At 37.7% G+C, this 27,612-nt stretch overlaps 1 protein-coding gene across 1 annotated transcript in view; it reads right to left on the minus strand.

The window, feature by feature from the left end:
* SPICE1 (spindle and centriole associated protein 1) overlaps nt 1–27,612 on the minus strand; it is a 65,032-nt gene that overhangs the window by 23,116 nt on the left and 14,304 nt on the right. The window contains exons 5-10 of the mRNA XM_007453143.1: nt 23,208–23,310; nt 22,280–22,386; nt 18,942–19,057; nt 7,464–7,606; nt 7,115–7,252; nt 6,497–6,762 (exon numbers count right to left, since the gene is read on the minus strand). Of these exons, the coding sequence (XP_007453205.1) occupies nt 6,497–6,762; nt 7,115–7,252; nt 7,464–7,606; nt 18,942–19,057; nt 22,280–22,386; nt 23,208–23,310 (873 nt within the window). The remainder of the gene's footprint in view (nt 1–6,496; nt 6,763–7,114; nt 7,253–7,463; nt 7,607–18,941; nt 19,058–22,279; nt 22,387–23,207; nt 23,311–27,612) is intronic.

Consider the following 27,612-nt stretch of genomic DNA (forward strand, 5'->3'; position numbering starts at 1 on the left):
GAACTATCATCTCCTGAGACACTAGTATATATGTCACTAGAACAATCAGAGAAAGTATCTGCATAAAATTCACCGAAAAATTCTTCTTCACTCAAAATTTCATGAGGCATAATTTTTGAAGATTTTACAATAATAAACTTGCGTTTATTATTTACACAAGGTTGGAACAAAAACCTAATGGAGCAAAACGTGAATAATAATGACAATTGCAAGTTGTACAATGAACCCTTGATCAACCCTAACAACTTCACACGGTGATATTAATTGTATCACTTTCTAAAAACGTACTGATACGTCTCTGGTCAATAATGTTCAGGTAACAAAAGATGTATTAATACATTGCCGGTCAATAAGTTGTTAATCAAATTAACAAAAATTAAAGACAGAGAAAATATTAAAAGCAACAAGGGAAAACCAACAAATAACATACAAGGGAATCCCCATAAGGTTATCAGCTGATTTTTCAGCAGAAACTCTGAGGCCAGAAGGGAGTGGCAAGATATACTTAAAGTGATAAAAGGGAAAAACCTACCACCAAGAATACTCTACCCAGCAAGGCTCTCGTTCCAACTCAGTGGAGAAATCAAAAGGTTTATAGACAAGCAAAAGTTAAGAGAATTCAGCACCACTAAACCAGCTTTACAACAAATGCTAAAGGAACTTCTCTAGGGGGAAAAGAAAAGCCCATGACAAGAAATGAGAAAATTACAAATGGGAAAATTAACTGGTAAAGGCAAACATACAGTCAAGGTAGGAAATCATCCATACACAAATATGATATCAAAATCAACAATCGTGAGGACAGTACAAATGCAGGATATTGGAAATGCATTTGAAATTAAGAGACCGACAACTTAAAACAATATTGTATATATATAGACTGCTATATCAAAACCTCATGATAACCACAAACCAAAAATCTACAATAGATATACAGACCAAAAAGGAAAAGGAATCCAAATACAACATTAAAGATAATCAAATCACAAGAAAAGAGAACAAAAGAGGAAGGGAAGAAATAAGACCTATGAAAACAATCCCAAAATAATTTTTAAAATGGCAATAAGAAAATACATATTGGCAATTATCTTAAATGTAAATGGATTAAAGGCTCCAACCAAAAGACACAGCCTGGCTGAATGGATACAGAAACAAGACCCATACATATACTGTCTACAACAGACCCACTTCAGACCTAGGGACACATACAGACTGAAAGATATTCCATGCAAATGGAAATTAAAACAAAGCTGTAGTAGCAATACTCATATCAGACAAAATAGACTTTAAAATAAACACTGTTACCAGAGACAAAGAAGGACACTACATAATGATCAAGGGATCAATCCAAGAAGATATAACAATTGTAAATATACATTCACCCAGCATAGGAGCACCTCAGTATATAAGGCAAACGCTAACAGCCATAAAAGGAGAAATCTACAGTAACACAATAAGAGTGGGGGACTTTAACACTCCACTTACATCAGTGGACAGATCATCCAGACAGAAAGTCAATGAGGAAACACAGGCCTTAAATTATACATTATACCAAATGTACTTAATTGATATTTATAGAACTTTCCACCCAAAAGCAGCAGAATACACATTCTTCTCAAGTACACACAGAACATGCTTCAGGACAGATCACACAGTGGGCCATAAAGAAAGCCTCAATAATCTAAGAAAACTGAAAACATATCAAGCATCTTTTCTAACCACAACACTATGAGATTAGAAATCAACTACGAGAAAAAAACTGTAAAAACCACAAACACGACAAAGTGACACGGACATATATACACTACCAAATGTAAAATAGATAGCTAGTGGGAAGCAGCCGCATAGCACAGGGAGATCAGCTCAGTGCTTTGTGTCCACCTAGAGGGGTGGGATAGGGAGGGTGGGAGGGAGATGCAAGAGAGAGGAGATATGGGGATATATGTATATGTATAGCTGATTCACTTTGTTATACAGCAGAAACTGACACACCACTGTAAAGCAATTATACTCCAATAAAGATGTTAAAAAAAAAAAAAGACATGCCACCTTTTTGATCTATGTACTCAACCAGCAAACAAAAACATGAGAGGTACATTCATCTAGCTGATAGGCTTCTGCAGTATCTCTTCAAGCCAGTAGGATCTGTGCCCTGCAGAACAATGTAGTCAGTATGTCTATAGGCCCTGATAAGCTTGAAAAATTATCCATACACTTTCTACATACGAGACTAACCAGAGCCAAGGGGTAAATAGTGTCCCTACTTTGGTATTATCTGTCTGATAAGTTTAAATGGGAAAAATGCTTTTCAATTTTTTCCATAGTCATTGAAACTGATAGTTTAATCTAAATAGTAACGTTAACATCAGTGTGACATTCCAGAGCTACTCATGTAGTTTTAATTTTCCCCCCACTTTGGAGAAATGACCTTGCACTACTGTGTTAAAAAGCAAATAGCTGCTTCAATATTTACATCAAAGTGTTTGCTCAATACATTTCAGTATAATAATTACAAACAAGAAGAGAATGCAATTTTGCATATCATAAGTATCTTCTGAAAGTCACTAAAAATCCTATATCTATCTAGACACTGATTATGTCCATTGTCTCTTTTATGTAATATTTATTTTCACAGAAATGCCTCAGGTGAATACAACTCTTTCCAGCTTGAGGTTTGTATTTTGGGAAATAATTCACAGAGTTCAATGCTTCCAACTTTGATAGATTTATTGTCATGGCAGTGCCAAACATCTTTTTCTGATACTTGCTTACACATAGAGACTCAATGGGCCAAGTGATGAGGACCAGAAGTTTAGTGCAGGTGCTTGTCCTAGTTTACACATATTTGGTCTTGAACTCCTGGTAATAATGTTTACTTGCATGATGCATTATTGTTTTCAGAGAGCTACCATATCCATTTCTCTTTGTTACAGACCTATGGCTATAATTTCTGAATTACTCCAAAAGGTGTCCTGCTTGAGAACGTGTGCACTATCACTCCTGCTAGAACTGCATATCTTTGGACATTGTTATTGCTTCTAGGTAAAATAATAGGGAGAGGAGATATGTTCAGGTGTAAGAATTGAGGGAATATGTTTCACTTAACAAAGATCTCATCAGCAGTCCAGTGGAAATCAGTGATTACATTTAGTGAAAATTCTTCCCCAGGTGGAGCTTCTGGACCTAATGAAGGTGGAGGTATTTTTCACTCCTTGCTTTTTCTCATAGAAAGCAGAACCATTATTCCTTGCAGTGATGTGGGGAAAGAACAGTGGGAGCTCTGCTCTCCTACAATGAGTCTGCCATGAAGAACCTGGATAGGTTCAGTATGTTAATCTATTTGTGTCATTCCTTTGTTGAGGACAGGTCAAGGATTTCCCTTTGCCTGCAGAAGAAGTAATATTTATGGTTCTTCGCATGGCCCATAAAAAAATCCTAAAGATGCTACCAGAAAACTACTCAAGCAATCAATGAATTCAGTAAAGTTGCAGAATACAAAATTAATACAGAAATCTGTTGCATTTCTATACACTAACAACAAAAAATTAGCAAGAGAAATTTAGGAAACAATCCCATTTACTATCATATCAAAAAGAATAAAATACCTAGTAATAAACCTACCTAAGCAAAAGACCTGTACTCCTAAAACTATAAGATGCTGATGAAAGAAATCGAAGATGACACAAACAGATGAAAAGATATACCATGTTCTTGGGTTGGAAGAATCAATATTGTCAAAATGACTACACTACCCAAGGTAATCTACCGATTCAATGCAATCCCCATCAAATTACCAATGGCATTTTTTGCAGATCTAGAACAAAAAAAATCTTAAAGTTTACATGGAAACACAAAAGACCCTGAATAGCTAAAGCAATCTTGAGAAAGAAAAATGGAGCTTGAGGAATCAGGCTCCCTGACTTCAGGCTATACTATAAAGCTACAGTAATCAAAACAGTATGGTACTGGCACAAAGACAGAGTTATAGATCAATGGAACAGGATAGAAAGCACAGAAATATACCCACACACCCATGGTCAATCAATCTATGACAAAGGAAGCAAGATTATACAGTGGAGAAAAGACAGTCTCTTCAATAAGTGGTGCTGGGAAAACCGGACAGCTACATGTAAAAGAATGAAATTAGAACATTCTCTAACACCACACACAAAAATAAATTCAAAATTGATTAGAGACCTAAATGTAAGACCGGATACTATAAAACTCTTAGAGGAAAACTTAGGCAGAACAGTATTTGACATAAATCACAGCAATATCTTTTTGGATCCACCTCCTAGAGTAACGAAAATAAAAACAAACAAATGGGATCTAATTAAACTTAAAAGCTTTTGCACAGCAAAGAAAACCAAGCAAAACAAAAAGACAACCCTCTGAATGGGAGAAAATATTTGCAAATGATGTTACCAACAGGGGATTAATCTCCAAAATATATTATATAAACAGCTCATGCAGGTCAATATCAAAAAAAACAAACAACCCAATCAGAAAATGGGCAGAAGACCTACATAGACATTTCTCCAAAGAAGACATACAGATGGCCAAAAAGCACAAGATGCTCAACATCGCTAATTATTAGAGAAATGTAAATCAAAACTATAATGAGGTATCACCTCACACTTATCAGAACAGCCATCATCAAAAAGTCTACAACCAATAAATACTGTAAAGGGTGTGGAGAAAAGTGAACCCTCCTACACTGTTGGTGGGAATGTAAATTGGTATGGCCACTACAGAGAACAGTATGGAGGTTCTTTAAAAAACTAAAAATAGAGCCACCAGATGATCCAGCAAGCCCATTCCTGGGCATATATCTGGAGAAAACCATACTTTGAAAAGATACATGCAACCCAATGTCCACTGCAGCACTATTTACAATAGCCAGGACATGGAAGCAACCTAAATGTTCATCGACAGATGAATGGATAAAGAAGATGTGGTATATATATACAATGGATTATTACTCAGCCGCAAAAAAAGAATGAAATAATGTCATTTGCAGCAACATGGATGGACCTAGAGATTATCATACTAAGTGAAGTAAGTCAGACAAAGACAAATATCATATGATAGCACTTATAGTGGAATCTAAAAAAAATGATACAAATGAACTTATTTACAAAACAGAAACAGAGTAGCAGACTTAGAAAACAAACTATGGTTACCAAAGGGGAAAGGTTGGAAGAGGGGGGTGGGGGGGCTAGGGATAAATTAGGAGGTTGGGGTTAACATATACACACTACTATATATAAAATAGATAACCAACAAGGACCTACTGTATAGTACATGAACTTATTTATAAAACAGAAACAGACTAGCAGACTTAGAAAACAAACTATGGTTACCAAAGGGGAAAGGTTGGCAGGGCGGGCTAGGGATAAATTAGGAGGTTGGGATTAACATATACACACTACTATATATAAAATAGATAATCAACAAGGACCTACTGTATAGTACAGGGAACTCTACTCAACACTCTGTAATAAACTATATGGGAAAAGACTCTGAAAAAGAATAGACATATGTATATGTATAGCTAAATCACTTTTCTGTATGCCTGAAACTAACATAACATTGTAAATCAAATATACTCCAACATAAAAAATAAAAACATATATATAAAAAACAGAAGTAAACATTTTAATTAATTATTTTTTAAAAAAGCAAATTTAGGAAGACATCTCCAGAGAAACTGATACATGTAAATTAGGTTGGTGAATCAACATTTTTTAAATGATAAAATTTCCTTAAACAGTTTTTGGTCATATTTGCTTAACAAATTTAAATATATAAAAAATAAATAACAGTTTAAACAGGTTTTTTAAAAAGGTATAATACATAACCATTTCTAATCCCACAGCATTCTGAGGACTGATTATTATTCACAAATGAATTAAAGATACAATTCTTTAAAGATGTAAAAAAAAAAAAAAAGATACAGTTCTTGCTTGTCTTATAAATTACTTTTACAATAAAATGTCTCCCATTTCAAACACTGAAGCAAAGCCCAAGTTACCAGTGATACAAATAATATGAAGAATTTTCCTAATCTGTGTCTACAGATTACAGGCATACCAATCTCCAAATTGAACTGAAGTGGGAATAGCAAGCAAAGAAAAGCAGTACAATGAGGACATGTTTAGTAGTTCTAATTAATCTGTAACTGCCAAACAGTAATATTAAGTATTAGCACAAGATATAATTTTATTTAGAGCAGATTTACCTAACTAATTATATTTTACTAAAGCTCATATTAAAATCAACATCACTTATCTGATGTTATCTGTATAAGGATGTAGAGGAAAATTAAGAGGATAAACCTTTACTACAGATAATCTAAAGCTGAGGTATTTTAAACAAAGCTATTCAAATTTGACTATACTTTATTTGGAGATTGCAATAATTCAAGTGTAGAGGAGAAAAACCTACCCATTTCTGCCATTAGTCTGGCAGAAGAGAAGACTCTTAATAACCTCACCTCTTTAAGGTACCGAACCAGGCGACAGAGGGAGCTCACGAGCGACAGGGTGAAGCCGGTGAGACCCTGACTGTTCTGGAGCCCCCGGACCTCGCGTCCTGTCCACCGCTCATATTCTTCCATTTCATGTTCCACTTCATGTATCATGTGTTTGAGGACATCTAGGCTGGGGTTACTGCTATTCGGTAAGTCTGTGGAGGCTGTGCTGGCTGATAACACACTATTCTTCTGTTTGGAAGGAGCACGCAAATCTGGTTTTCTTTTCACTGATAATGACAGAAGTCATTCTATGTTAAGACTGGGAAAAATTACACTAGAAGAACGTTTGACTGTTGTTCACAATTTATAAAACGTTTTTTATCGAAGTTATCATCATTTTCTCATAAAGAATCTATACTGTTTGAACCAGATTTACACTATCTATAATGAATGGATGAGAACCATCCTTCTAGAGTTACATGGAATAAAAGGAGGCATTGCCTGGCTACCATTCAACAAACTCTTACTTAGTAGGATCCAACTGGATGAGTTTAAGGGAAAAGACATGCACTAATAAACTAAGATAGCTGTGTCAATTTACATGTTTAATAACCCACTTTGTCAATTAAGAGACTGAACCTTTATTTAGCAGCTGTTTTTGCTTCCTTGAGTTCAGCACTTGTCTCACTACATAGCTTGAGTCCAGAGTCTCAGTAGATTCTTCCAGTTGAAGCCCCGTATGGATTCTCTTAACAGCATTGGTAGCATTCAGAGCAGCTAAAAGGGAGAATTTTTCCAAAAGTATCTCAAGTGAACAAAAACAAAAAAATTTTAAGCATGTCAATCGACAGGTCAATGAGTATTTACTCAACCAGGCTAAGACAGTCAAAACTCAAGTAACGTTCCTTTAAAAAATTACTGTGCTTAAGAAAGAACATAATAAAGTAAGCTACTACTCTGGGAGAACTAATACAGTCAGGAACCAAACCTTTTTGTTCTCCTGATGGAGAAGCAGATGATGGAGTTCCTGAAGAGGTTGTTATTTGTGATTGTGTTGCTACTTTCTGCTGAACATCAGTCCATAGTTTATTAATTAACTCGGAATTATCTTCCTTTATTTGGTGGAGAAACCTATAAATTATGGGACAACAAGCTATATTAGAATTAATAAGTACTATCATTTAACTTGTTCAACTGTTTACATGTTTGATTTGAAGAAACTTTTAATAATTCATAATCAAAGAGAAGTATGTTTTGCTTTAACTTATAAGATAAAAATCTAAAATGCCAGTCTTCTCGGTGTTAGAAGGAATCATTCCATCTCCCTCCCAGTTTCCTAGCTATGTTGGTTCCTAAACCAGGAGCGATTTGCCCTTTCTGAAGTTTTGTGCTATAGGTTATGTCCTCCTCTCTCTTTCTCTAGAGAAAGTACATGGTTTCTATGAAGGAGCTTGTCCTCAGAGCAGTCTCTGCTCATCCCTGAAGTAAAGTGACTGGAGCAGACTCTGCCCCTGTGTTTCAGGGAGGTGGGGAGAGGGAATGAGAAGAAGAGCTACAGTGTAGGGGGTGAGAGAGATAAGCCTTTTGCTGTAATCAGCTTTATCACTGATAAAGCTGATTTTTCAATCTCCAGTTGTCTGATTTCTTTGTCTATTCCCCAACTAGACTAATATTTAAAAGAGGCAGAGGGTCTAAAAGTGGAAACAACCCAAATGTCCACCAGCTGATGAATGGATAAGTAAAATGTGCTCTATGCACACAAAAGAATATTATTCAGCCATAAAAAGAATGAAGTGCTAACATGTTACAATATGGATAAATCTTGAACACATGTGACAGACCCCAGACACAAAATATCACATACTGCATGATTCCATACAGAGGAAATGTCCAAATAGGCAAATCTACAAAGATTTAAAACAAAAACAAAAACAAAAAAACCCAGATTCATCTAACAAATTAGATTGGGCTGAAAGGTTTGGGAGAAAATGGGGTCTGACTATTTAAGAGTATAGGGCTTCTTTGAGGGTAACGAAAATGTTCTGAAATTGACTGTAGGTTGCACAATTCAATGAATATACTAAAAATCTAAAGATCTTTGAATATTATGCTTTAAATGGGTAGAGTGTATGGTATGTGAACTATAAATCAATAAAACTGTTATGGGAAAACAACAACAACAATGAGAGAGGAAAGGGGAAATCTTATTTAGTGGCTCTACAAACCTCAACCTAGAGAAGCTGCTTTCAAGCAACCTGTGGACAGCACATTGAAAACTAGTTGCTATAAAGTTTAGTTAACAAAAGGCTGTAATGTGGTCCATTCACTTTATGGCTAGTTATCAAAGCATCAGAAAGACTCCTCTGTAAGACAGTGTTAGGTCTAAGTCCAACCTTCAGGATAAGTCCTAAGAAAAGTGTCATAATGAGATTTCTGTACAAGTTGGGAAAATCCAAACCAGTTTGAACTCTCATTACCATCTCTAATGTTTATACTTTAAAGAATTAGGTTATATCAAATAACAACAACAAAATAAGACAATACTATCTATGGTAGGCTTAAGAATGGCCCTCCAAAAGATACGCATAACCTAATCCCTGGAACTTGTGAGTGTTACCTTATCTGACTAAAAAGGGACTTTGCAGATGGATCAAGTTAAGGGTCTTGAAATAGGGAGATGATCCTGGACTACCCAAGTGGGCCCTGAATGCAATAATGTGCATCCTTAAGAGAGAAGCAGAGGGAGGTTTTGACACACACAAGTGGAGAAGGTGATGTGAAGGTGAAGGCAGAGGCTGGAGTGATGTGGACACAAGCCAAAAACACACCATCAGCCAGCAGAAGCTAGAAACGGCAAGGCGTAGATTATAACTTAGAGTATCCAGAGGGAATGTGGCAATACCAACACCTTCATTTCAGTCTAGTGAAACTGATTAAGGATTTCTGGCCTCTAGAACTGTGAGAGAATAAATTTCTGTTGCTTGAAGAATAAAAGTAATTCTGTACAAGATTAGTTATATTTAGGTTCTGAAAGAAAAAGTACTTAAAAGACGATACATATTTCCAGGTATTCCTAACAAAATGGTGACCAGCTAAGTTTGAATTACTCTACACATCCTCCAAAAAACTATACAGTGAAACAAGAAAAGCAAATCAAACAGCATATAACCCATACCTTCTATATTATTGGAAGACAGAGAATAATACTAACTTCAAACTACCTGTAGGTAGAAAAATAAGCATCAAATTCCAGCAGAGATATTTCTCGAGCTCCGGTAAGAAGCCTTTGCAAAGAATGGGGGCAGTTCAAAAAAACTGCACAGAGAAAAGGAGAGCTGAGAGCCTAATGGTGACAAAAATCACCTCTAGAAAGAAAAAGTCCACTCTAAGTATGTAAATACTTAAAAAAAAAAAAAAAAACCTGGGCAATCATAACACCACCAAGAATTTTGTAGAACCCAAGGTGGTAGTCTTGGGAAGGCATCACTTCTTAAGTAGAAGAGAGTGAACATGAAAGGAGAGGTACCCTTTGGAGGCTGAGTGCTAAAGGAGAAAAGATACAAAAGTCCTTCAAGACAAAAGAGAACCATCATATTGGAGGACAAGCCAACTTTAACCCACCAAAACTTTTTTTTTTTTTTAAAGGCTCTAAATAAGCTGTGCCTCACCATAACTGACAGAAGAATTACCTAAAACTCCCAACCCTCTCCACAAAATGTACAGTATAACAAAGGCAGTATATCAAAACAGAAAACTGAAATTGAAATATTTCAGCTAATGAAAATTCCTGCCCCCAACATGCAAAAAAAAGAAGAAAACTGGGCTTCCCTGGTGGCGCAGTGGTTGAGAGTCCACCTGCCGATGCAGGGGACACGGGTTCGTGCCCCGGTCCGGGAAGATCCCACATGCCGTGGAGCGGCTGGGCCTATGAGCCATGGCTGCTAAGCCTGCGCGTCTGGAGCCTGTGCTCCACAACGGGAGAGGCCACAACAGTGAGAGGCCCGCGTACAGCAAAATAAAAAACACTCAAGAAAACAGGATTTGAAAGATGTTTCCCTAGCATTAAAAAAAAAAAAAAAAAAAGGGCTTCCCTGGTGGCGCAGGGGTTGATAGTCCGCCTCTGCAGGGGACACGGGTTCGTGCCCCGGTCCGGGAAGATCCCACATGCCGCGGAGCGGCTGGGCCTATGAGCCGTGGCCGCTGAGCCTGTGCGTCCGGAGCCTGTGCTCCACAACGGGAGAGGCCACAACAGTGAGAGGCCCATGTACCGTAAAAAAAAAAAAAAAAAGAGAGAGAGAGAAAGAAGCCACTTTTGGCCTAAGCCATTTTGTGATCTAAGCCTGACCACAATTCTTGTCCTTGAACCAGTCTCGGTAGTTAATGATCTTAAGGGAAATAAGGGAATTCAGTAACAAAGAAAACGCAGTCAAGAAACAAAAGTTCAGCAATAAAACGAGTGCTAATTGCTCCTCAAGGGATATACATAACAATCTGATACAGTTTTTGAGCTCTGCAGGATCTAAGGCCCCCACCTAGGTGGAAGATGGAATGATGATGTTGACCCTCCTGACTTCAATCAACTAAAGCTTGGACTCTGCCAACATTTGTCCCAATTCTATGCTGAATTCTCCTCTGCTCAAGCCTATTCATGAATATGCATGTACTCTTAGCTTAAAACTTCCCCAATTTTGCTGTTTGGGGAGACACTGCTTTGGGAAAGATCCCCTGAGTTCATCTTACTTGCTGCAAGTAATAATAAATCCTTCCTTCTCTCAAAAAATAAATTAATAAATAATAAAATAAAATAGTAACCAACAACAAAAATACTCAGGAATAATTTTAACAAGAAATGAGGAAACCTATATGAGAAAAACATTAAAATACTCCTCAAAAACAAAAAGGTAGACATTAACAAATGGAAAAACATCCTTTGTTCTTGGATAGTAAAACCCAGAATAATAAACATGTCAGGTCTCTCTAGTTAATTTATTAATACAACAAAAATATCAATAAACTTTTTTATGATGCTAAATAAGTTGACACTAAATTCATACAGAAAAATAAACATGTAACAGTCATTATGAAAACTCTGAACTGGAAAAGACTAGGAGGGAAGTCTATTAAAACAACATAAACTCTAATTAAAACAGTGTGGTGGGCTTCCCTGGTGGTGCAGTGGTTGAGAGTCTGCCTGCCGATGCAGGGGACACAGGTTCGTGCCCCGGTACGGGAAGATCCCACATGCTGCGGAGCGGCTGGGCCCGTGAGCCATGGCCGCTGAGCCTGCGCATCCAGAGCCTGTGCTCCGCAACAGGAGAGGCCACAACAGTGAGAAGCCTGCGTACCGCAAAAAAAACACAAAAAAACAAACAGTGTGGTATTGGAGCATGACTACAGAAACAAGGCCAGTGGACTAGAAAATTCAGAAGTAGATCCAGGTACTACATTCTGTAGATCCTGGATCTACAGAAGTAGATCCAGGTAATTAATGTATGCAGGCAGAATCTCAGATCAGTGGGGCAGTAATAAATGGTGCTGGGGCAATTGGATACCAATTTAGGAAAAGATAAGAATCAGAGCCATACCTCAAACCACATACCAAAATAAACTCTCAGTGGATCAGAGAACTAAATAAAAAACAAGACCACAGAAGTATCAGAAGAAAACATGAGTGAATTCCTCTAAAATCAGTTTTAGGAAAGAATTTCAGAGTATGATTCAAGATCCACATATAAAAACAATGAATGATAAATTCAAACTATATATATATATATTCTTTTTTGTTGTTGTTTTGTTTCTGTTTTTGTTTTTTTTGCGGTACGCGGGCCTCTCACTGTTGTGGCCTCTCCCGTTGCGGAGCACAGGCTCCGGACGTGAGCGCAGGCTCAGCGGCCATGGCTCACAGGCCCAGGTGCTCCGCGGCATGTGGGATCTTCCTGGACCGGGGCACGAACCCGTGTCCCCTGCATCGGCAGGCGGACTCTCAACCACTGCGCCACCAGGGAAGCCCTATATTCTTTTTTTTAAACATGGAATGCATCACAAATTTGTGTGTCACCCTTGCACAGGGGCCATGCTTATTTTCTCTGTATTGTTCCAATTTTAGCACATGTGCTGCCAAAGCGAGCACTATATATACATTCTTAAATCTTTTACTTGTTAAAGAAATTCAAAAGACAACGAATTGGGAGAAAATATAACATATTACACAGGTAAAAGACTAATATCCTTAATATGTAAAGAATGCTTACAAATTAATAAAAAAAGGATCAAAACCCTAAAAGCAAAATGGGCAAAAGACATGAACAGACAATTCACTGTAATGTCCCTTAAATATATGACAAAATTATCAATTTCACTTAGAAAGGCTAAGTAAAACTACACTGAGATAACATTTCTCACCTATGAAATCAGCAGAGAAGTCTGACAACACACTCTGGTGCAGACACTCTTGTAAGTTGCCAGTAGGAATGCAAAATACTACAACCCTCATAAAGCAGAATTCAGTAATTTTAGAACAAAATTACATAGCATTTACCTTTTAATCCCCAAATCCCACTTCTAGTAATTTACTCTAAATACACACCTTCAACCATACAAAAATACATATGCATAAGTTATTCACTGCAGCATTTTTTTTTTTTTTTTTTTTTTTTTTTTTTTTTTTTTTCGCTGTCCGCGGGCCTCCAATCAATAGAATCAGAAATGAAAAAGGAGAAGTAACAACTGACACTGCAGAAATAAAAAAAATCATGAGGGATTACTACAAGCAACTCTATGCCAATAAAATGGACAATCTGGAAGAAATGGACAAATTCTTAGAAATGCACAAACTGCCAAGACTGAATCAGGAAGAAATAGAAAATATGAACAGACCAATCACAAACACTGAAATTGAAACTGTGATTAAAAATCTTCCAACAAACAAAAGCCCAGGACCAGATGGCTTCACAGGCGAATTCTATCAAACATTTAGAGAAGAGCTAACACCTATCCTTCTCAAACTCTTCCAAAATATAGCAGAGGGAGGAACACTCCCAAACTCATTCTACGAGGCCACCATCACCTTGATACCAAAACCAGACAAGGATGTCACAAAGAAAGAAAACTACAGGCCAATATCACTGATGAACATAGATGCAAAAATCCTCAACAAAATACTAGCAAACAGAATCCAACAGCACATTAAAAGGATCATACACCATGATCAAGTGGGGTTTATTCCAGGAATGCAAGGATTCTTCAATATACGCAAATCTATCAATGTGATTAACCATATTAACAAATTGAAGGAGAAAAACCATATGATCATCTCAATAGATGCAGAGAAAGCTTTTGACAAAATTCAACACCCATTTATGATAAAAACCTTGCAGAAAGTAGGCATAGAGGGAACTTTCCTCAACATAATAAAGGCCATATATGACAAGCCCACAGCCAACATCATCCTCAATGGTGAAAATCTGACACCATTTACCCTAAGATCAGGAACAAGACAAGGTAACCCATTCTCACCACTCTTATTCAACATAGTTTTGGAAGTTTTAGCCACAGCAATCAGAGAAGAAAAGGAAATAAAAGGAATCCAAATCGGAAAAGAAGAAATAAAGCTGTCACTGTTTGAAGATGACATGATACTATACATAGAGAATCCTAAAGATGCTATCAGAAAACTACTAGAGCTAATCAATGAATTTGGTAAAGTAGCAGGATACAAAGTTAATGCACAGAAATCTCTGGCATTCCTATATACTAGTGATGAAAAATCTGAAAGTGAAATTAAGAAAACACTCCCATTTACCATTGCAACAAAAAGAATAAAATATCTAGGAATAAATCTACCTAAGGAAACAAAAGACCTGTATGAAGAAAATTATAAGACACTGATGAAAGAAATTAAAGATGATACAAATAGATGGAGAGATATACCATGTTCTTGGATTGGAAGAATCAACATTGTGAAAATGACTCTACTACCCAAAGCAATCTACAGATTCAATGCAATCCCTATCAAACTACCACTGGCATTTTTCACAGAACTAGAACAAAAAATTTCACAATTTGTATGGAAACACAAAAGACCCCGAATAGCCAAAGCAATCTTGAGAACAAAAAATGGAGCTGGAGGAATCAGGCTGCCTGACTTCAGACTATACTACAAAGCTACAGTAATCAAGACAGTATGGTACTGGCACAAAAACAGAAAGATAGATCAATGGAATAGGATAGAAAGCCCAGAGATAAACCCATGCACATATGGTCACCTTATCTTTGATAAAGGTGGCAGGAACGTACAGTGGAGAAAGGACAGCCTCTTCAATAAGTGGTGCTGGGAAAACTGGACAGGTACATGTAAAAGTATGAGATTAGATCACTCCCTAACACCATACACAAAAATACCCCTGCATCGGCAGGCGGACTCTCAACCACTGCGCCACCAGGGAAGCCCCACTGCAGCATTTTTTAATTGAAAACTATTGGAAACAACTTAAATACTTGTGTGTGTGTATATATATGTGTATATATATACACACATATATAGCATTGCAAAAACTGGATAAAGATGTGAAAAAGAATGAAATTGGACCCTACCTTACACCACTCACAAAAATTAACTCAAAATGAATTAAAGACTTAAACATTAGACCTGAAATGGTAAAAATCATAGAAGAAAACATAGGGGAAGCTCATTGACATTGATCTTGGCAACAGTTTTTTGGATCTGACACCAAAAGCACAAGCAAAAAAAAATAACTGGAACTACATGAAACCAAAAAGCTTCTGCATAGCAAAAGAAACAATCAACAGAATGAAGAGGCAATCTATGGAATGTGAGAAAATATTTGCAAATCATATATTTAATTAGGGGTTAATATCCAAAATACATAAAGAACTCATACAACTTAATAGCAAAAAACCCAAACAATCCAATAAAAAAAATGGGCAGAGGAACTGAACAGACATTTTTCCAAAGATGACGTACAAATAGCCAACAAGTACATACACGAAAAGGTGCCTGACATCACTAATCATAAGGGAAATGAAAATCAAAACCACAGTAAAAGCAAAAACAAACTAAAAATAAAACAAAAGTAAAAAAACAAAGAAAACAAAAAACAAGACAACCAAACAAGAGAACCCGAAAAAAACAAACAATAAAAACAAAACGAAAACAGAAAGCAAACTAAAAAAAGCAAACATAAAACAAACACATAAAAATGATTAAAAAAACAAACCCACAATAAAGTATCTCCTCACATCTATAATAAGAATGGCTATCATCAAAAAGTCAAGAGATAACAAGTGTTAATGAGAATGTGGAGAAAAGGAAACCCTTGTGCACTGTTGGTGGCATTGTTAATTGGTACAGCCATTATGGAAAACAGTGTGGAAGTTCCTCAAAAAATTAAAAATATAACTACCATATGATCCAGGATTCCCACTTCAGGGTATATATCAAAAGAAATTAAAGATGATACAAATAGATGGAGAGATATACCATGTTCTTGGATTGGAAGAATCAACATTGTGAAAATCACTCTACTACCCAAAGCAATCTACAGATTCAATGCAATCCCTATCAAACTACCACTGGCATTTTTCACAGAACTAGAACAAAAATTTCACAATTTGTATGGAAACACAAAAGACCCCAAATAGCCAAAGCAATCTTGAGAACAAAAAACGGAGCTGGAGGAATCAGGCTCCCTGACTTCAGACTATACTACAAAGCTACAGTAATCAAGACCATATGGTACTGGCAGAAAAACAGAAGATAGATCAATGGAATAGGATAGAAAGCCCAGAGATAAACCCACACACATATGGACACCTTATCTTTGATAAAGGTGGCAGGAATATACTGTGGAGAAAGGACAGCCTTTTCAATAAGTGGTGCTGGGAAAACTAGGCAGGTATATGTAAAAGAATGAGATTAGATCACTCCCTAACACCATACACAAAAATAAGCTCAAAATGGATTTTAGACCTAAATATAAGGCCAGAAACTATCAAACTCTTAGAGGAAAACATAGGCAGAACACTCTATGACATAAATCGCAGCAAGATCCTTTTTGACCCATCTCCTAGGGAAATGGAAATAAAAACAAAAATAAACAAATGGGACCTAATGAAACTTCAAAGCTTTTGCACAGCAAAGGAAACCGTAAACAAGACCAAAAGACAACCCTCAGAATGGGAGAAAATATTTGCAAATGAATCAACTGACAAAGGATTAATCTCCAAAATTTATAAGCAGCTCATGCAGCTCAACATTAAAAAACCAAACAACCCAATCCAAAAATGGGCAGAAGACCTAAATAGACATTTCTCCAAAGAAGATATACAGACTGCCAACAAACCCATGAAAGAATGCTCAACATCATTAATCATTAGAGAAATGCAAATCAAAACTACTGTGAGGTGTTTCCTCACACCGGTCAGAATGGCCATCATCAAAAAATCTAGAAACAGTAAATGCTGGAGAGGGTGTGGAGAAAAGGCAACCCTCTTGCGCTGCTGGTGGGAATGTAAGTTGATACAACCACTGTGGAGAACAGTATGGAGGTTCCTTAAAATACTGCAAATACAACTACCATATGACCCAGCAATTCCACTACTGGGCATATACCCTGAAGAAACCAAAATTCAAAAAGAGTCATGTACCAAAATGTTCATTGCAGCTCTATTTACAATAGCCCGGAGATGGAAACAACCTAAGTGCCCATCGTCGGATGAATGGATAAAGAAGATGTGGCACATATATACAATGGAATATTACTCAGCCGTAAAAAGAAACGAAATTGAGCTATTTGTAATGAGGTGGATAGATCTAGAGTCTGTCATACAGAGTGAAGCAAGTCAGAAAGAGAAAGACAAATACCGTATGCTAACACATATATATGGAATTTAAGAAAAAAAAAATGTTATGAAGAACCTAGGGGTAAAACAGGAATAAAGACACAGACCTACTGGAGAACAGACTTGAGGATATGGGGAGGCGGAAGGGTGAGCTGTGATAGGGCAAGAGAGAGACATGGACATATGTATACTAACAAAGGTAAGGTAGATAGCCAGTGGGAAGCAGCCGCATGGCACAGGGATACCGGCTCGGTTCTTTGTGGCTGTCTGGAGGGGTGGGATAGGGAGGGTGGGAGGGAGGGAGACAAAGAGGGAAGAGATATGGGAACATATGTATATGTATAACTGATTCACTCTGTTATAAAGCAGAAACTAACACACCATTGTAAAGCAATTATACCCCAATAAAGATGTTAAAAAATAAATAAAATAAAAATAAAATAAAACCAAAAACCAAAAAAAAAAAAAAATGGAAATGAAAACAGGATCTCAGAGAGATATCTGCACCCCCATGTTAACTGCAGCACTATTCACAATAACCAAGATATGGAAACAACCTAAGTATATGTCAACACATGAATGGATGAAGAAGATGTGATTGAGATACATAGATACGTATCATATTCCACTGTATACATATACAGTGGGATATTATTCAGCCATGAGAAAGAAGGAAATCATGCCATTTGTGACAACATGGATGAACCTGGAAGGTATTACACTGAGAAATACAAGTGAGACAGAGAAAGACAAATACTGTATGATATCACTTATACATGGAATCTAAAAAAGCTGAGGGGACTTCCCTGGTGGTGCAGTGGTTAAGAATCCGCCTGTCAATGGAGGGGGACACGGGTTTGAGCCCTGGTCCAGGAAGATCCCACACGCTGCAGAGCAACTAAGCCCATGCGCCACAACTACTGAGCCTGCACTCTAGAGCCTGTGAGCCACAACTACTGAGCCCACGCACCGCAACTACTGAGCCCACGTGCTGCAACTACTGAAGCCCACAAGCCTAGAGCCTGTGCTCTGCAACGAGAAGCCACCACAATGAGAAGCCTGTGCACCACAACAAACAGTAGCCCCCACTCACTGCAACTAGAAAAAGCCCATGCAGCAACGAAGACCCAATGCAGCCAAAAAAAATAATAAATAAAACAATTTTTAAAAAACTAAAAACTAAAAAATATATAATAAAAAAGCTAAACTCATAGAAATAGAGTGGTGGTTACCAGGGGCTGGGAGGTGGAGCAAATGGGAAGATGGTAAAAGGGTACAAATTTCCAGTTATAAGATGAATAACTTCTCGTGATTATAGCTAATAATATTTTATTTTATACTTGCAAGTTGCTAAGTGAGAAGATCTTAAATGTTTTCACCACAAAAAAGAAATGGTAATTATATGATGTGATGGAGGTATTAACCATCCATCACTTAATGCTATGATGATAACCATTTTGCAGTATATATCAAATCAACATGTTGTATGCCTTATAAACTTATACAACATTATATGTCAATTATATCTCAATAAAGTAGGGGTGGGGGAAGAAATGGCCTTGGGAAAAAGGGAAGCATCTTAGATACTTATGCCATCTATACTTACGTGTCCGCATTTGTGTTTGACTGAGAGCTTAGAGAGTTATCCAACTCATTCTCACTTTCTTCTGACTGGCTGTTAACAGTTCCTTCTCGTTGGTCATCATCTACTTCATTAAGAGCCTTTATCAACACAACAATAAAATAATAACACAGGCTGGTTATATACACACTCATCCTTTCTTTTTGTCATAACAGAAGAGAGATCCCTCCTTCTAAGGCTAATCCCTCCACATGTGGTCTAGAACCCAAACCCTCTTACCTCCTTCTAGTCTATCAATTGCCACTTCTCTCTCCTGCATCTTCAACTTCTCCTTACTGGCTTCAGCTCATCCACATTTAGATCTAAGTCTTTGCCATCTTATCCATACCCTATACTCACCTCGAGCTACCATCTACTCTTTCTGCGCAACAAACTTCTTGAAAAAGCTGCCTGCCACTTCTCATTCACCATTGATGCCCTGCAACTTTGCTTCCGCCCTGCCACCCCATTTAAGCTGTTCTCTACATAGTCAACATCAACACACCCGTTCCCAAATCAAATGGATATTTCTGTCTTTGCCTTCCCTTACTTCTGGCTCATTAGACATCAATGACCACTCATTTCTTTCCCTCAAAATCTTTTGAGGAAGATAAACTTTTCTTTTCCACTTCCTTGATACCATATTTTCTTGGTTTTTCTTCTTTTGGCCATTCCTTCCCAATCTCCTTTATTGGTTCTTTTCCTACCCTTCCCTTTTTCTGATGTCACTCAAGGTTCTCCCTTTGGACCTTTTCTCCTCTCATCTGACTCATTTTCTGTATGATTATATCTAATTCCAAGGTGCAATTATGAGCCAAATGCTGTAAATTTCCAAATTTCCAGCTTCACTCAGATCTCTCTTGAGCCCTCAACATTTATATCCAACTGCCTAAAAGAAATCCCTAGGAGAACACCCTACACACATATACTCAACATGTCTAAAATTCATCATTTTCCTAAGCCTCTACTATCATTCTTCCAGAAACCTTGTTCCTGTCATGTCACCAAGACCACAAACAGCATCACTATCTACTCAGGTTCTCAAGCCAGCAAACTGGAAATTATCCTTCTTCCTCATCCATCACATCCAATCAATCAGCCAATCCTGTCAATTCTATCCCTTCTTCATCTCTCAAATCTAGCCCTCTTCCCCACTACCTTCTTCCCTACTGCCACTGCTTTGGGTCAGTCCTCACCACTTCTTGCTAAGATTCCAATGTGAGTCTTCTAACCAGATCCTCTCACCAGTCTTGTCCCTCCCTCCCCAATCCATCTTCCATGTTACTGTCAATTTCGCCATGACTGTGCTCTTCTTAAAATCCTTTAGTGGCTCTACTCTTGCTTTCTGGTTCCTTAGCCCTTCGTGACCCAGCTCCTTCTTGTCTCTCTTACCTTGCCTCTTGCCACTTCCCAACCTTCATCATAGAGACCATGATCATTTGAAAGCTAACTTTTTTTTTTTTCCTTTAGGGTACCTGGGCCTCTCACTGTTGTGGCCTCTCCCGTTGCGGAGCACAGGCTCCGGAGGCGCAGGCTCAACGGCCATGGCTCACGGGCCTAGCCACTCCATGGCACGTGGGATCTTCCTGGACCGGGGCACAAACCCATGTCCCCTGCATTGGCAGGCGGACTCTCAACCACTGCGCCACCAGGGAAGCCCAGAAAGCTAACTTTTTAATAAGTGCCAAAACGTACATGGCTTTTGGCTAGGGATATGGCTAATGGACTTTGGCTATTAAAAATATGTGTAACATTCTACTTAATTGCCTTTATAAGTAGAAAACAGTATATTTATATGATTCTGGACCTTGTAATTCCCTAGGATCATCCATCTAATTGATGATTCTCCTTTTTTTCATAAAAGATACAAATAACTTAGGAAATTGCATTAAACAGGTACTGAGACCTAGTCATTCTTAAAAAGTTGATTTATTTTAGTATTAAATTCTTCACGGGCTTTTAAAAAATGTTCCCTATCTCAAAATTCTAAACATTTTGATTAATTAAGAGTTCCAATTAGATTAAGATACAGCTAATGAATGTTTTACTACTATACTTTTCCCATGTAACTAGTCAATAAATTCAAAGTTTCTTGGGTAGCTGCTTTTTAAACATACTAATACATTAGAACTAATTCACTGACTTTCAGATATAGTCTAAAATATTCTTTTGGGGCTTCCCTGGTGGTGCAGTGTTTAAGAATCCACCTGCCAATGCAGGGGACAGGGGTTCGATCCCTGGTCCAGGAAGATCCCACATGCTGCAGAGCAACTAAGCCCGTGAGCCACACCTACTGAGCCTGTGTTCTACAGCACCGGTGCCACAACTACTGAAGCCTGCATGCTCTAGGGCCCATGCTCCGCAACAAGAGAAGCCACTGCAATGAGAAGCTCCCAACGAAGAGTAGCCCCCACTCACTGCAACTAGAGAAAGCCCACGTGCAGCAATGAAGACCCAAAGCAGCCAAAACTAAATAAATAATATAAATAAATTTATTTTTAAAAAAAGAAGGGACAAAGATTTAATGAAGAACTAATATCTGGTATTATGCGCAACACTTTACATAACCTATCTGAGCTGATCCTCACAACCATAGCAGGTATATTCTATTCCCATTTAACAAAAAACTCTCTGAGCCAACTCAGATAACTTGAGAAATCAATTCAACATTGAACAACTAGTAACAGAATATGAACATAGATTCACCTGACTCCAAAGGGGGACGTGGAAAGACTCTCTTGCTGTTTCCATATTTGTAGATGGTGCACAGTCTTTTGTTTTCATTATTTAATTTTATTTACTTATTTTTTACACAGCAGGTTCTTATTAGTTATCTATTTTATACATATTAGTGTATACTATACATGTCAATCCCAATCTCCCAATTCATCCCACCACCACCACCCCAACTTCCCCCCTTGGTGTCCATACATTTGTTCTCTACATCTCTGGGTGACACAGTCTTATGGAGCCAGACAGCCTAGATCTGAATGCCATCTCTCATACTAACTAGCTATATGATCTTGGACAACTTACTTAATTTTTCTGAGCCTCAGTTTTTCCATCTGCTAAATGGGGATAATAATAGTAACTACCTCCTAGGTAAGCACTCAATAAATGTTAACTATTATTATCTAGTCCTATCTTGTTTAGTACCAGCATTACTCACAGAAAGTGCACTATGCTTGAGTAAGAACAATTCTAGCAACCACAACTTGGTATTTAGATAGTAAAGCTTTTGAAATGTTTACCACTATGACTATCCACATCAATTTAAACTGAATTTCAGCATGAGCATTATGGCTGTGAGCAAAGCACGTTACCTGAGGCTCAATAACAGATTCACTAAGGATGGCCTGGGTGACAGGGTCTTGCTTTACCACAATGGGACCCTGAGAGGAATCAGGAGCCATTGTTACATTCGGAAACCCTGCAGAAGGAAAATAAGTCATGATGATTTTGTTTCATTTAATTAAATTGACTTCATACATACTATACACTGCCATAGGTCTGAATTATCGTATGAAAATCTTAAATAATAATAAAAGCAACTTGCACTTAAACAGGGCTTACTATATGCCAGGCATTGTTCTAAATGCTTTTACATATATTAAATTGTTTCACCCTCACAAGATCCTATGAGGTTATTAGTATCATTATTTTACATATGGGTAAACTGAAACTCAGAGACGTGAAGCAACAGGCACAGAGTCACACTAGCGAGCGGCCAAGCCAGGATTCAAACCTTAAACTAAAAACTAATGATCTGTTTTTAGGGATTAAGATAAACAACAGATTATATACACATTAAAGTGAATAATGTTGTGCATCTCACAAGAGGCAAAGTTCCTTTTAGAGAGACACTGAAGTTGCTTCAGTTTTCAAATTAAGCTTCACTCAAATTACATACAAAGCAGATACTTTAATTATATGGCAATTTAATATTAATAAGCTGAAAATGAAATCATACCTTAAATTATGAAATCTTATACATTTCACAAAATATTTTAGTAAATAATAACAATTTACCTTTCCTTAACTTGAGTAATTTGTAATAGTTAATATTCTTAGTGAAAAGCAAATAAATTGTAATAAATCTATGTCTAACAACTCTTGTATGCTATCCACCCTAGAACATATGTGATAGAAATAATATGATGCCTGAGAAAAGATTTTAAATTCTTTCAAATAGCCAGGTGTGGGCTATGATGAATAAGATAAAGAAACTTTTGTTTGATGTGACTACTTTACCTGTGCGCCTACGAGGAAAATCAACAAACAGATCTTTTGCTGTAGCCATCAAATGATCAGATTTTTCCAATACATCCTGCATCTGGTATTGATCATTAAGAATCTAGACACATGTTAGTGATAAATATTATTATTCAGAAAAAATATATATACTTAATAAATCACAAAGGAAAAGTCCATACAAAGGCAGGAGCTTAAAAATCATCTCAAATCCTTCAGCGGCAATATCATTAAGTACCAGTAGATGGAGCTATTACAATAATTAGTGGATTTCAAATGCTTGGCTTTGATCCAAAGAAATACATTATTAAATTATGACCCAGTCCACACACAAATGTAGACAAACACCAAAATAAAAGCTTTGCTTAAACTTTCTCTTTGATAACCACTCTGATATTTTCTTTTTAGTTTCTATTCTATTTTTTCAAATGATGGTTGCAACCCACTAACTTGATTTTACAATCCATTAAAAAGTTGTGATCCACAGTTTGAAAAACACTGATTAAACATTAATCTTTGAGCCATAAACTCAGATGTGTGGCTCTTTGGTGTTTCAGCCACTAAAGTGATTTCATAATCCACTAATGGGTCATGACCCACAACTTAAAAAACACGACGTGAGACACGACTTTGGGGGCATTAAACAAAAAAGTGATGCTTCTGCATTTATAAACAAGCTCGAGTTTTATCCTGGAAAAATGAGAACTCAAAAAATACCAATACGGCGGTGTCTCTGATTATACACTTTCAACTTAGGAATTTTCCCAGTTACAAGCAAGGATGCACAGGCTAGAGTGAAACCAAGTCAACACCCACCACCACCAGATCGTATTCTTAGGCTGAAAGGAGTCTTAAAATTGGAAATTTTCCAGTTTCTAACACTGACTCAAATTGAAACATCTGGTAACAAATGCTCTTACCAGAATTTCTCTAGACCACGGAAACAAGCATACAATGTGACCTCAGTTACTGTTTTAGGACATGAAGAAAAATAACAAGAGTCACATTCTGACTTTTTCCCTCTTCTTCCCCTGCTAAAGCCAAGCAGGTTGGCTGGCTCTGTTAGTGAGAATAAAGTCCTGAATCTGTTCCCTCCACAAAGAGTTAGTTTTGGAATGGCACAGGACAAAGAGCACATTTGGAGTCAGAAGACTGGCATCCTAGGCCCTGTCAAGAGATACAAAAGTGTATACTAAATCTGTATACAATTCTAGAGATATTTGAGAATGTTGTTACAACTTAAATTTTCATCCCTGGTTAGCCATCTTGTAGCACATGCAATCAGAGTTTAGGAGAGAAAGTAAATGGAGCATTATAATCTACCACTTATACTAGAAAAATTACACAAAATATATTTCCTAGCAGCAGTTTTGTTTACTATTTTTAAAAAAGGTATTGACTTCCTATTAAAATGAAGAGATATAAATTGAAAGAAGCAGATTGTGGAGGAATAATTTTATCATATCAAGACCTGATACTACTTATAATGAGGTCTCCAGAAACCCACTGCCCTGCAGCCCTCTCCCTGCTAGTCCCTGCCCAGGCTCCTTGGGGCAGACGGCTAGAGGGGCCAGAGGTCAGAGCATTGGCTTTGTCTTGCTCTTTCTGGATTTCTTTATCACTCCTCTACGATAAAACTCATCCTCATGATAGGTAAATCAATCTCTGCAGGCCAATCTGTATAGAGTACTTCCCCAGATGGGTTTGCAGAGCACAAAACCAAACTTCTGAAGAGTACAATAGAATACATCTTGGACTTTCAAAAGATCAGTCAAGGTCCCTTCAAAAACATTATTAGAAACTTCTCATGCTAGCAGTTTTGCTCTCTGGTAATAAAAACCAGACAGAATTGGGAGAGTACAGAGAGTAGGTTAGTTAATATACTTTTAAAATTTACAAAATCTTTATCAAAGCCACCCTCTCTCTGATTTGGATTTGGACCCTTATTTGTTTGATTCCCACGGCATGAGTGGATCATACAGCAAATGAAATCTAAGATTATGCTGGTCAAAGAGCTTTTTTCTTAATTTACGTTAATCCAGGAGCCCAGCTTCTGGGGGACGGGTCCTGGTAGCTCTAACACATAATGATAAAACCTAGGTGGATATGCCCAAGGAGGACTCTTCCTTTGGTCCCCTCACATACCTTATCACAGTCATTACAAATATAGCAACATTGAAATAATAGATGTACGAATCCTTTGACTCAGCAATTACACTTTTTTTTTTTTTTGCGATACACGGGCCTCCCACTGTTGTGGCCTCTCCCGCTGCGGAGCACAGGCTCCGGACGCGCAGGCTCCGCGGCCATGGCTCACAGGCCCAGCCGCTCCGCGGCATGTGGGATCCTCCCAGACCAGGGCACGAACCCGTGTCCCCTGCATCGGCAGGCGGACTCTCAACCACTGCGCCACCAGGGAAGCCCAGCAATTACACTTTTAAGAATTTATCCTACAAATATATTTATACATGTACTCAAAAACATATTCAAGGATATTCATTACATTACTTATAGTGACAAGGCAGGAAATAATCTGTTGGTGGCAGACACTGCTACTTATCCACCAATATCCTTTCTTTCTGTTTTCTCTTTAACAGCAGAACTCCCAAGTTAGCCAAGTACATAGCTAATTTCCCAACCACCCTTGCAGGTGACAGTGGTCACTTGATGAAGTTCTGGACAATGGGATAGAAGCCAGAGCTTCTGGGTGATACGCAAAGGGAGTAACATGCATTCTCTTCCCCACTTCATGCTGCCTGGGAAACATCTGAAGGAAGCTGGAACAGCCACTCCAAACTCAGACATGGAAGCCCTGTAACAAAGGACCAGAGATCCCCCTACCCACTACCATGTATCTCTGAGCTGTTCCATAAAAGTGAAATAGATTTCTATTTTGTTTAAACCAGTATATTCTGGGGTCTTTTTTTTTTTCCAGGTGCTTATACCATGCTCTGATACACATCCCAAATGTCCATTAATAAAGCACTAGATAAATAAATTGTGGTATATCCATAAACTACCTGGCCATTAAAAAAGAAAAGGTAGATTTCTAAATACTGACATAGCAAAACCTCCAAAATATGTTGTTAAATGGAAATGCCTAAATCCCACTAATAGCAGAGGTTCTCAACCCTAGCAAAATATTAAAAATTACATAGCAACTGTCTTAAAAATACCTAAGTGGGGCTGCATCCCAGATCCACTGACTTAGAATACCTGAGTATAAATATGTCTGAGTCCAGACACTGGTTTTTTTTTATGGGAATTTTTTTTTTTTTTTTTTTTTTTGCGGTACGAAAGCCTCTCACTGTTGTGGCCTCTCCCATTGCGGAGCACAGGCTCCAGACGCGCAGGCTCAGCGGCCATGGCTCACAGGCCCAGCCGCTCCGCGGCACGTGGGATCTTCCCGGACCGGGGCACAAACCCGTGTCCCCTGCATCAGCAGGCGGACTCTCAATGCCTGCGTCACCAGGGAAGCCCCAATGGGAATTTTTTAAATGGAAATTAGAATCAGTCAGAGTTGATAAACACTACGCTAGGGCATGAAAAAGCTACATTACAGAAAGAAGGCAGAGAAATTTCACTCACCCTCTCTTACCACTCTTCTTCAATCCCTAATTCTACCACATCTACAAGGTATAAGGGATTCAGGACATGAGCAGGGGCCACTAGGGAGGGAAAACAAAAGCCCAGAGTCACCTCAAAGGGGCTGCCTTTTTCCCTAGCCAGAACTGTGTTCTTAGGCCTTTCATGGAGAATTACCACGTAACATTTAAATGTAGGTGACTTGCCTAAGATCACCAAAAGATACGTACCTCTAAAGAACCATTCTCTCTCAATCCACTGTTCTTTTTACAAGCTCATGTAAACATTTATTTGGGAGATATAATTCTTCCTCATGATATATAAAGTCATGACTTTCATATTTCACTAAGAAGCCTAACAAATTCCTCAAAAGACAGAATGTGACTTAAAGCTGCAGCAGAAGGTCACCCAGACAGCCAAGTGCCATAAGCTCCAACACTGAACAAGAAGAAAACAAGAAGCCTAAATAAAAGAAGGGTTTTGCTGTAGTTTCTTCTTATTTTCCATATTATTTATTCCTACCCACTCTGATTACTTATTCAAACACCCTACATCTGACAAAAGATTAAGCCAAAGACAAGTGCCTTACTAATTTGTTGGACAAGCACACATTTTTTTTTTGCAAAGTAATCTAACAGCATTGCTGTTGAACTGAGAAAAATAATTATAGCAGCTTTATATATATATATATATATATGTATATATATATATATATATATATATATATATATATGACACTAATTATGTGCCAAGGACTGCCCTAATCACTTTAGTAATATTTTATCACTGAAATCTCCTAACAATACAATCAAGCAAATAC

Source organism: Lipotes vexillifer, unplaced genomic scaffold, assembly GCF_000442215.2.
Source record: "Lipotes vexillifer unplaced genomic scaffold, Lipotes_vexillifer_v1.1 scaffold1319, whole genome shotgun sequence".
Classification (NCBI taxonomy): Eukaryota; Metazoa; Chordata; class Mammalia; order Artiodactyla; family Lipotidae; genus Lipotes; species Lipotes vexillifer.